The sequence below is a fragment of the Micromesistius poutassou genome (assembly GCF_964030765.1).
Source record: "Micromesistius poutassou genome assembly, chromosome: 21".
NCBI classification, from domain to species: Eukaryota; Metazoa; Chordata; class Actinopteri; order Gadiformes; family Gadidae; genus Micromesistius; species Micromesistius poutassou.
Window position 1 is genome coordinate 12,150,076 of NC_140291.1, and position 12,123 is coordinate 12,162,198.

Sequence of the window (12,123 nt, forward strand, 5' to 3'; positions counted from 1 at the left end):
AACACGTCCAGAACACACACCTCCCTCTGTTAGAACAGGACCAGAACACACACAACTCTAGTTAGAACTTGACCGGAACACACACAACTCTTCTTAGAACGGGACCGGAACACACACACACACCGCTTTCTTAGAATGTCTAAGTTTCTATCAAAGGTCTTGTATCCAAATTTTACGATTATTCAGAATTAGATTTGACTTCAGGGTCAATCGAAAATTGCAAAAATAATGCCTAATTTGAATGTTTAATAATGCCATTATTTGATAGTTTAGTTTAATAAATCCTTCAATTTATTTTTGTGGAATTTATGTTTATTATCACACACACACACACAGATAAGAGGCTCCAACAAAGGCCCACATGCACACACAGACACTCAGACGCCCTAATAGATAGATAATCAATTAATCTATAAAAGCAAACCCCAGGGCCGTTCCCAGAGGGTGGGGGTTCCCCACCCACTCACATGCAGATTAATCCTCTGTCGGACGAGCTATAGAGAGAGAGCTTCTGATGTTTGCCAGGTGTTGCCTCTGACGCAGGTGAGGAGGGAAGCCTCCTGTGTGTGTGTGTGTGTGTGTGTGTGTGTGTATTTGGCACGGGGCCCATAGGATCTGAGAGAATCCAATCACCAACATGATTGGGGGTTACTCTCTCTGTGTGTCCGAATGTTTAGTTGTATGAAAAATAAATCCTTCATTTTATTTTTGTGGAATTGATGTCTGACACAGACATAAATATAAATATAACATATAAAAAATTAAATTAAAACAAAAATAGTTTGACACAAGATGTTGTTTTTTTCTTCTTCATGAAATATGAGTAGGACTTGTTTCTCACGCAAAGTGAGAAACAAACGGAGGAGAGGGTAAAAAACAGCCGTCTTTAATTGTTGTGAGACAAAAACAATCATGTGTTTACGCAATCACTAAACAAAACAACTTAACAGCCACAAAATAAAACCACAAAACACCAGCGGGTCCCGTGTGTGGATCTGGTGCCCGTGGGGCCCTCAACACGGAGGGACTGGGGCCCGCCGAATCACAGAAACATGTCCTCAAAATAGTCGTCAAACTCGTCCTCTCTGAAAAAACACACGGGCTGTTAGGTCTTGGAACTTTATGTATGTACTCAGTGCTTCTACTGTACTTTATGTATGTACTCAGTGCTTCTACTGTACTTTATGTATGTACTCAGTGCTTCTACTGTACTTTATGTATGTACTCAGTGCTTCTACTGTACTTTATGCATGTACTCCGTGCTTCTACTGTACTTTATGTATGTACTCAGTGCTTCTACTGTACTTTATGTATGTACTCAGTGCTTCTACTGTACTTTATGTATAACAGTACTTCAACTGTACTTTATGCATCAGCACAGTACTTCCACGGTACTTTTTTAATGTACTCAGTACTTCTACTGTACTTTATGTATCGACACAGTACTTCTACAGTACTTTATGTATGTACTCAGTACTTCTATTGTACTTTATGCATGTACTCAGTACTTCCACGGTACTTTGTATGGCTATAGTATTTCTACAGTAACTCATGCATTTACTAAGTACTTCAGTACTTTACGTATCAGCACATATTTCTACAGAAATATGTGGTATATGAACACACTATTTCTACAGTACTTTATGGTATATGTACACAGTAATTCTGCAGTTCTTTCTGGTATCTATACAGTATTTCTACAGTATTTTATGCTATGTACACAGTAATTCAGCAGTACTTCATGGTATATGTACACAGTATTTCTACAGTACTCAAGGGTCTGTACATGCTGCGTGAGTCAAGGGGTTGAGAGTGCTTGAGAAGACCCCGGAGGCTTAATGCTTATTGGCTATAAACCTTTATGACACTAATCTCATAATCTCACCTCGACTTTTCCTCCACCGTGGGGGCGGGGCCTCGCCAGTGCTCCGCATCCGATTGGCCGGGCGCCTCGTCTGCTGCCTCTGCGTCTAAAGGGATTGGTTCAGAGAGACGTCACTCACAACGGGGTGGAGAAAATCAAGCGTCAACTGTGTGGGTTTGTGTGTGTGTGGGGGCAGGTGTGTTGTAGACATAAAAAGACATGAATTATGACAGGCATCAGGGAGCAGACGAAGGCAGCGTTAGAGAGAGAGAGAGATGGATAGGGACATACAAGCAGAAAGGGAGAGAGGGAGAGAGAGAGACCTGCATGAAGCAAGGGGGAGAGAGAGAGAGAGGGGGGGGGAGACGCTAAGAGTGAAGGATGGAGTGTTTGCGGTAAACAGCTCCCTAGCCTGTGGGCTGAGACAGGTCAGGTAAAAAGATGTCATCACTCATCCATATCCCCGGGCGCTGACACGCTGACACACGCACACATTTACAGAATGGAATGTGAACCCACCGCTCCCAGTCGATCACGCATCCATCACTTTTACATCACTATTATTATACTCGGGAGAAAGTAAAAGAGACAAAGAGAAATATACATGTGGGATGGAGATGGAGACAGTGTTAGGAGGGAGGGAGGGAGAGAGAGAGAGAGACAGCGGGAGAGAGGACAGGGTTGAGTAAAAACAAAACTGTCGTTAATGGAGCCCCTGGGGCCTAGTGGTGTGTGTGTGTGTGTGTGTGTGTGTGTGTGTGTGTGCCCGTGTGCGCATGTGCGCATGCGTGCGTGTGTGTGCCCGTGTCCGCTACCTCTGTCTGAGTCCTGTGATTCTTCTGCACTACTAGAGGAGGAAGAATCCCCTAAATCAAGGAAGAGAGATATAAAAGTTAAAAATAGAAGTATGGTACAAAACATAATTCTATCTATTTGTAAATGAATCTGTTCTTTTTGTAAATGAATCTGTTCTTTGTGCATTTAGTTCCACCGTAAAACATCTACATTGAACAAGGCAGGTACAGAGGCCTTTACTTTAAAGTGAGGGGGGGAGAATGAGGAGGGAGAATTTTCATACCTCTGGATTTTCTGTGGCCTTTGCGTTTGTTTTTCTTGGAGCCAGAAGACAACTTGGACCTCCTCCTACTCTTCTTCTCTTTCTTGGCCTTCTTCTTCGTTGGCTCCTGGTTCTCCAGCAAGCTCCTCTTGGCTTCCTTCTTCTTCACCTTCACCTCCTTGCGTCTAGAAAGTACAACATACAACACTGTTGTTCCAAGAATACTTCCCTCTACTCAGTGTTTAAACCTCACTTTAGGTACTTTGGTCAAAATAACTTCTGTATTCCCTTATCTGATTCAACTCCTGGTGAGATAATTGTAGGACATCGGGAAAGGATATCGTATTTGACTGAACCCAGGATGCACCATGGATGGAAGAGTATCAACCCTTGACAATGTATGATTTGTGATCATGGTACTCTACCATGATCACAAATCACACATTGTTGGGGGATCAATAATATTCATACAGTACAGTTTATGCTGTTAGTTTGACCCAGGACTCACCAAATATTTTGTTCAGTAAAATAAGCAATCCATTCTCAATACCAGGTCAAAAAGCTTGTATGTATATTGTTCATCGATACAGTTATCCCCTTTACAGTCCCTGAATATATATATATATATATATATATATATATACATACATGTGCGTGCGTGCATGCGTGCAACGTTGCTTACTTGTGGTGGTAGTTGAGCTTGAAGGAACATTCGGGGCACAGGCCTGGAAACCAAAATGATACAAAACATCATCTCTAAGGTACTCCTCACAAAGCCTCCTCTACACTCTGTCTGTGTTCAATTAAGCTCACTTGTGCCCTATATAGTGCACTATTTAGCTCCTCACCATTTTGTAGTCTACAGATCTGGTTCCCGATCACAGAGCACTAGCCAATACCCATAATGCAATGTAAAACGTTTTGTGGCCACCTCATTGGCTCATTTGGGAGTCACGTGACTTACGGAGCTTGACAAGGGCGTTTCTCTTCTCTCCTCGCTCCACGTAGGAGAAGTTCACCTCCCAGCTCTTCAGCACCTCCTTCTCCTCCTTCTCACAGCGGCGGCTCCCACACTGGAACTGACCTGGACACACGCACACACACACACACACACACACACACACACACACACACACACACACACACACACACACACACACACACACACACACACACACACACACACACACACACACACACACACACACACACACACACACACGGGTTTGCTTCAGACAAAACCCTGTCTCTCTTTATCTTTGAATTGGCACCAGCACACACGCACACACTCCTCTTTAAATAACAGATTTGATTGAACGTTAGTCATGGCATTGAGTACAAGTACAGTCAACAAAATTCAGAAACATATAACCTGAAATGCAAAAAGGTCTATATGTTCAATGTGACAATGACGTAGATAGGAATAAGGTTAATGCTCCAATGTGTCCAAAAAGAGAAGACATGCACATACAGACACACTCAGACGCCCTGATAGATAGATAATCAATTAATCCATAATAGCAAACCCCAGGGCCGTTCCCAGAGGGTGGGGGTTCCCCGTCCGCTTCACATGCAGATTAATCCTCTGTCGGATGAGCTACAGAGAGAGAGCTTCTGATGCTTGCCAGGTGTTTTCCTAGGTGGCAAGAACCTCATGCATGTCACCGTGGATCACATGATGTTGATGATGATGATGATGATGATTTTGGGCATGTATCTACCGGACATTGAGGAGAGAGAGGGCAGTGGAGAGGAAACAGAGAGGGAACCTCTTGCGCCGCAGCTCAGGAATGGAAACCCGGGGCGCTATAAGTGGTATTGCCTCTACGTCAATGCCACGCTAGTGGGTTGAGCTAAACGTTATTGTCGTCACAACCACCACCGCCGCCGTCACCTTTGATGTCATTCCCGCCTCAGGTGCGCTGCCTGGCACGTCAGACGATGACTAAGCTGCGGCCGTGTGTAGGAATACCCAGCAGCTCTACGTCAGAAGGTTTTTAAAAGGGACCTATCACATCGCCGGGATCATCGCAGACTAACACCCACAGACGGACGGTGACGTGATTAACCTTTGACCTCTCCAGGGAGTCACAGTCCCTCCTCTGTCTGAGAAGATGAATGCAGAAGGCGTTTCATTAGCTTTAAATTGTGCTTTATCCATTATTCCATATATGGTGAAGATGAATAACTGGTCTGGTTAAAACGCTACTTGAAACATGCAGTCAAAAGTCTGCTAGAAATACTATTATCACAACTATGCTTTTTGATACATATATTTTTTCGGTCTTTCTGCGCCTACAGAGACAGTAAAGGAAAGTGGTTTTAAAGAGAGAGGGATGGACGCGTAACATATAAGACTCAAACCTTGGGTCGATACAAGTTGTATTTGCTTTAGGTTTGTGCACTAGTGGGTTGACGCGCAACTATGGCCTTTAACTGCTGCCTGTCAGCTGCTGATCAGTGAGAACACGCCTTCGTGAATCAAATCCATCTCAACACAAACAAAGCAGCCCAGCAGACTCGCTTGACGACAAGCACCACCTAACCCCCTCTGCCGGAGGAACTTGGTACATCCCATCTTTAACCCGTCAGTCAGTCAACCAAATATGGCTGTAAAATAATGGAGGGAGGGAGGGCTGGGAGGAGGGGCGCCAACAGTGACGGTGGTTGGGGGGCAACCATGCTGGGAGGTAATCCCTGCACCATATGTGTGATAGGCTCCCAGTCCTAAACACCTTTATTTCACTGTCACGGAAGTTGTTGCGTAATCTGCTGATCGTCAAGCAGCGTTTGTTCCCCCCCTTCCCCGGCCCCTCGGTATGGCCTTTGACCTACTTCTTGACTGGTCAAAGGAGGATCAATGAAAAGTGACGTCAAAAGTGAGTCAACTTATTTACTGGGAGAATATTGGCTTCGAATTCAATAATGATATAGAATCATGTTGAACCAACATTCTCAATCTCTCTCCCTTTTTCTCGCCCTCTCTCTCTCTCTTGTCAGGAACAATCAGAACAGCAGTATCAAGGGTCAAAAGATCAAAACATTCAGTTTAAAACAGAGCTCCTAACAATTCTGTCTCGCTCCGCCTTTTTCTCAAAGGCAACCCATTTAGGAAAAGTAATGAAACTAAACATTCAGCAAATAAACACAGGTCTTCTGGAAGGTTAACTCTCTCTCTCTAGGGACTCCATAGTCTCTCTATCGCCCATTTTCTCACAGTATGACCGCAGACCCCTTATCGCGGTCAATGATCCTTGGTCAGCATTTGTGCGGTCCTTACACCTGAGTGGGCGGATAACGGGCCATGCAGCATCGCCGCTAGACCTGTAGCAGTGTTATGTGTACAGTTCTACACACTACTGCACTCTGACTTCACTCGGGTACAATTTCTCTTTCAAAAACAAAACTATAGTCAGTTTAGTTTTTGTTTTCATGGTAACCTCTCGCAAAATATATAGTCTAAAGTCTGGTTTAGAGATTGTTTATTCTGATTACTTTACCGTGACACAACTGCACGGCTTGAGATAACTGAAAATAGCATACATTTAAGGTAAAAGCGACTTAAGAAGTACTGAAGTCTGTGATAAAGGAGGCAATGGAGGCATTAAATAAACCTGATGTGTGAAGGATAAGGGTTCCCTTTAAACTACTTAGACTCACAACCAACACACACCTGTAGGAATAAACTCAGAATGATTAGACTGTACAGTTTGAGTGTCTGAGGTGCTAGACCAACACAGACACAGCACCAGGTGAAGTGAAGCATGATGGGTATTAGTGGTATCACTAATCCTACTTCCTGACTCGACGGACAGGAAGTATCAAGGGTCAAAGGATTAACCTGGGACCTTCCTATTGGTTTAGCCGGCAGGCTCTGAGACAACCCAACCAAAAACACGAGTTAAGACCGTACATTAAGGTGAGATCTCTGAAATGAAAAACTGAGCCATTTGTTATTATTACAAAAATGAAAACATTGTCATATCTACATTTTGCCTTTTGCCATGGTAAATGTAGACCTGCTAGTACTGAAAGCAATCATCCTAACTATGATGTTTATAAGCTTTGTTAAGCAGGCCAAAGTAGCGACACAAATAAGGAATCGTTCTATATTGCATTGATAGCCCATTGTTTACAATTGGTTATGCCTGCTTATGATATAAAGTCGATAGATAAACTCCTGTGTGACGGTCAAAAAATGTATATTCATCAGCAAGCTAGAACCATTGCCATTTAAAAATCAAATATGTTTTCCTCATTTTTTAAATAGGGACATTAGTAGATAACTACCGTAGATCAAACATGTGTGTGTGTGTGTGTGTGTGTGTGTGTGTGTGTGTGTGTGTGTGTGTGTGTATCTGAACATGGAGGTTTTTCCAAGTCCATCACATGTATAGGGTTAGACTACATGCTTTTATAAATAAAGTAAAAAACGTTGTGCTCTTTGAAAATCCTTTGGAGTAGATGATTAAATCAATAATATATGTTGAGTCCCTGCATTCATCCCATACTATGCTAGGAGCTGGGAGAAGTGGGCTGCCTCACAGGGCAGGGCCACACGCACACACTCCAGGTGTAGTGCCCCTGCCTTGCTTACGGTCCTCCCCAGTGCTAAACAAGGTGGCCCCCAGACGTTAGATGATGATATGATGCCCCAGCGCTAAACACAGGGCCCCTCGACATTATAGGATGACATTACACTACTTTTAGAATATTTACTGGAATGTTTGAGGAAAGCTATGTGAGTTTGCATCAGGAAGTGATTTAACTGTAAATGTAATAGAATATCCTTAAGACAATATAATGAATGATTTATGATCACTAACAGTGAAGAGGCAAGCTAACAATTGAGCTCTGTCTCCATCTAGTGTCTGTCTCCACTGTGTTCAGACATAGAAAAGTAAAATGAGGATATTTGAGAAGCCAGGAATATTACTGTTGTTATTATTAAATGTAAACTCTGAAATGACTATGAAAACTAGATATTAACAGATTAAATAATTATACAAATGATACAGATAATACAAAAGGTTGCCTTTATTTTTTCAAATCTGAATGATAGTCTGTATTTTGTTTTTGTTATTCAGTAGTAATTTCAGTCTCAGAAAGTATCAATCTTACCTTTTCCAGACACAACCTCATTTTCAGTTCGCCATCGAAAGCCAAACTGAGGGAGGAACAAAGGGAGCAGTATTTTATTCTACAGCCTTTGACAATAGACCTTGTTTAATGGAATTTCACAATATAAACCTCTCACAGGATTTATTTTTATTTTATGAATAAATTTAAATATACTATAGAAAGATTAACTTTCTGCTTAGCCAGTGAAAGACTTACTTCCTCTATTTATATCTACCAATCCATCTCTTTAATCTTCTCTCTCCCTCTCTCCTTTTTCTCCTTTTTCTCCTTCTCTCTCAAACTCTCCCCCCACCCCACTGACTGACTGAATGAAAGACCTTGTTCTCCTTGTATCTGCTTAGGTCGGCGATACAGTACTCCTTGAAGAGTTTGTCGTAATACTTCTTGGCCAGTGCTTTCTCCCTGTAGAAATGGAAAAAGAAAATAACTCCTAGAATGCAAAGAAATGGTATTGCCTTGGAGTGATTCCAACTTGTATAATATTTATTACAAACCTAATACCAATTTCAAAAACTAGCTTATAACAAACAGTAATAGACTGATATCATCAAATCTTGTCTTCTAAATCCTGTCAATCAATCAAAACATTGACGCCAATCTAAGGTATCAGTCCCTTAATATGATTCATCAGATCAGATCAGAATCAGAATTACTTTATTACACCTTATTTTACAAGTACACAAGTGTAAAAGTCTTAGGCTTGGCTCGTCAACATCCACATAGCAGCAACAATACATGATAAAGTAAATAAAGATAAGTAAAAATAAGTATCAGCAATAGATCACAATAATTAATAATAATAATAAAATAAAGTAAGTAATAATAAGAGAAACTAAGACAGTGGTAGAAACTAATGAGGTGTAGTAAAGTGTAAGTTTAAAGTGTTCAAGTGGTAGTGGTACCAGCCACGGTTGATTCTAGTGCCAAAATGCTGTGCAACTACAGAAAAATATGTATTTATATAGTCTGTTGTTTTAGTGTGCGTGGGGTTGGTTTGGGGGTCTTGGATTTCTCCAGGAGCCTGACTGCTTGAGGGGAAAAGCTGTCCGTCACCCTCTGGGTTTTGGCCCGAGGATTTCAGTACCGTGAAAGTGGTTTTATTGTTATTAGGATGTTTACCAGGTCATTTCCTCCTCGTCTTCATCCCTCCAGAGGAACCGGTGGTTCTCTCGGACCACGTCCAGGTCAGTCTTGTCTTTCTCCCTGAAAACAGAAGAATGATAGAAAGAAGGTAAACAGACGGGGGCAGACCACACACATACTGGTTCCTGGTAAATACTATCGGAGTTTATTGATGCATTTTCCACCGATGCTTGAAAGAGCCGTACTCACGTTGAGCGCTTCAAGTCTTCCACCTTCCCTCCATAGTAGAGGATGTAGTCGCTGACATACTTCTTGTGACGTTCAAACTAGGGATGCTAGATTTAAGGACAGAACAGAGTGCACAATGTCGATAACACCAAGCAAGGTGCCTTCTTCCCTGCTATTCTTGCCGGCACTTATATATGGACACTTGTCCAATCACAGAAGCTAGAATGTTGATTGACTCTGTCTTGAACCAATCCTTGGTATACGAGAGTACATGAAATGTTGGTGTGTTGGAGTAAATACAACAACGTTCATATATATTATTATGCTGTACAGCAGAGAATGGGGGCTGAGACCAGCCCTGTGGGGTGGTTTGCATCCTGTTTAAAGGATACAGCGTTGAGAGAGATCAGGTGGGCTCTTCTGTTTCTGGCTTCCTCTCTGCGGACAAAACACAGGAAATAGAATCAAAGAAATGAGTGATATATGAGCTCATGAAGAACACAATTGAATATGGTTGGGGCTGCACTGCAGGATGTGTAAATTCAAAAAAATATATATATATTTTTTCATTTTGAGTAACTTTAATTGAACAATGTATTCAAATTCTTTGCATCTTGCATTCTTTGCATAAATTAGGGTAAGGAAGAAAATAAATTCATCCGAAGAACTAATTCTCTCAGTGGGTTTAAGATAAGTTGATGAAACCTTATGAGGTTCACCCTATCAGAAATAGGTTTCACAGGGCAACTTGGACAATTATGATACATACAGTTGTATAACAATAATAATGATGATGTTGCTTTTACGAGGTGGAATGCATAGTTATAAACGTTGTTTATCGTAATAATTTTATTAATTCAGATTACAGAAATACCCATTATTCATATACATGCACATGAGAGAGAGAGAGAGGGAGAGAGAGAGAGACCAAAATGTTCTCTTGAAACGACATGTGAGTGACGTTACCTGTCGACCTCACTGCTGTGGAAGCTGCGATGCGCCACCTTGGAGTGCCTCCCCTTCTGAAATGGCTTCTGGAGGATCTCATCCTCTCGCTTTCTATGGAACAACAATACAATCACACTTTATTGCCCTGTTTTGGCCGTTCAGAGGGACTTTATTCGTCTATACGAGGGAAAATACTCCTCATTGCCTGCAGTAATGTTATAGCCATGATAACAACCATAACCTGGACACCCAATTATTCTTCACCATCATTCTTCCACCAATAACCAATGTTTTTCTGACATTAACATTATACTCTTGTACCTTTTAATGCCTCGCAGGGATGACTCTCCGCCGCCTTCGTCATCATCACCACTGAAATCAGAGTCATAGCCGCCCCCACCGTGCACCTGTCCAGGTAAAACACAATGTAGGCATCATTTATCATTGTATGCATACAAGGGGTGCATGTCGAATTCAATATGGAGATGGGAGTCATGTTGAACCAACATTCTCTATCGCTCTCCCTCTTCTCTCCTCTTCTCTCTCACTCTCCCTCTCCCTCTCTCCCCCTCTCTTTCTCCCACTCCCCCTCCTACCATTTAGGAACAATCGGACCAGCAGTATCATGGGTCAATAGGGAAAAACAGAGATCCTACAACTGTACGGGCTGCCCGTACAAAACCATGATGATAATATCTGCACGAGTTAAACACATAGCCAAGGAACGGATTCAAATTATACTGGATTGACCACTTCCTTCTGAAGCCGAACACTTATTTTCTTTGTCAGTCAAGTGTCAGTCTGAAAGCTTACCTTAACTAGACTCTCCATGTATTAATCCATCTCTCGCCTCTGTTTTGGTTCGGGTGTTTTTTTTTTGTTTACAAAGACGCGTCGCGGGTCGATGGCGTGTCATGTAAAAGCCGCACTGCGATGACGTCAGGACTGTTAACCGACAGTTATTAAATGAATGAGCATTCACACTTACTTTTTTGATCGGCACGTTGGCACTTCATCGTGTTTTAAGTAGCGTTACTATTTAATGTTATATTAATTTGAACACAGACCATATTTAATAGTTTTATTTATATTTGATCCAATAATCCTTGTCTATGACCCTTATAAACTGGGGCCATGTCGAGGCCATATTAACTGAATAAATAACTTAATATTCATTTAATTATGAACTATGGAGAAACAGCCCTAGTTACCCCGTTAGACCCTGATGATGTGAGCTGACAAGAGGACTCTATTAACCCGACAAGGCATATGCCTGATTCACCCATTCTGTTTTATCGTCTGCTTCCCCCTTGCATCGACTCCATGAGAGAACCTGATTGTAATTGAGAACAATGAAACACTTATTCTGTTTTTCATTTTACTTGAAGGCTGCTTCCTAAGGGAATTCTTCAGAATATTCTGGATGTGTGTGTGTGTGTGTGTGTGTGTGTGTGTGTGTGTGTGTGTGTGTGTGTGTGTGTGTGTGTGTGTGTGTGTGTGTGTGTTTTTGTGTGCGTGTGTGTGTGTGTGTGTGTGTGTGTGTGTGTGTGTGTGTGTGTGTGTGTGTGTGTGCGTGCGTGCGTGAAGGCAGGGTGTGTGTGTGTGTGTGTGTGTGTGTGGGGGGGGGGGGGGGGGGGGGGGGGGGGGGGGGGGGGGGGGGGGGATGGGGACAGACTGCAACAGAAGCCCGAGTGTTTTCCAGATTCTCCTTTTTTTCTGCACCCCACTTTATGAAGTCAAAGAGCAAATGAAGGCCCGGGAATAGACTGTGACCGTATTGTTTAGGTTTAGGACAATGAGT

The 12,123-nt window shown here is 42.3% G+C and overlaps 1 protein-coding gene across 1 annotated transcript; it reads right to left on the reverse strand.

Moving 5' to 3' along the window:
- Window positions 1-315: 315 nt before the first annotated feature.
- fra10ac1 (FRA10A associated CGG repeat 1) lies at window positions 316-11,235 on the reverse strand. Its single transcript, XM_084485399.1, has 14 exons — window positions 11,136-11,235; window positions 10,644-10,729; window positions 10,341-10,433; window positions 9,767-9,812; window positions 9,396-9,472; window positions 9,183-9,266; window positions 8,381-8,465; window positions 8,043-8,088; window positions 3,886-4,005; window positions 3,604-3,646; window positions 2,943-3,106; window positions 2,680-2,730; window positions 1,886-1,970; window positions 316-1,085 (listed from the first exon to the last, which is right to left on the reverse strand). The coding sequence occupies exons 1-14, from the start codon at window positions 11,151-11,153 to the stop codon at window positions 1,043-1,045; spliced, it is 1,041 nt and encodes a 346-aa protein (XP_084341525.1). The 5' UTR covers window positions 11,154-11,235; the 3' UTR covers window positions 316-1,042.
- Window positions 11,236-12,123: the final 888 nt, after the last annotated feature.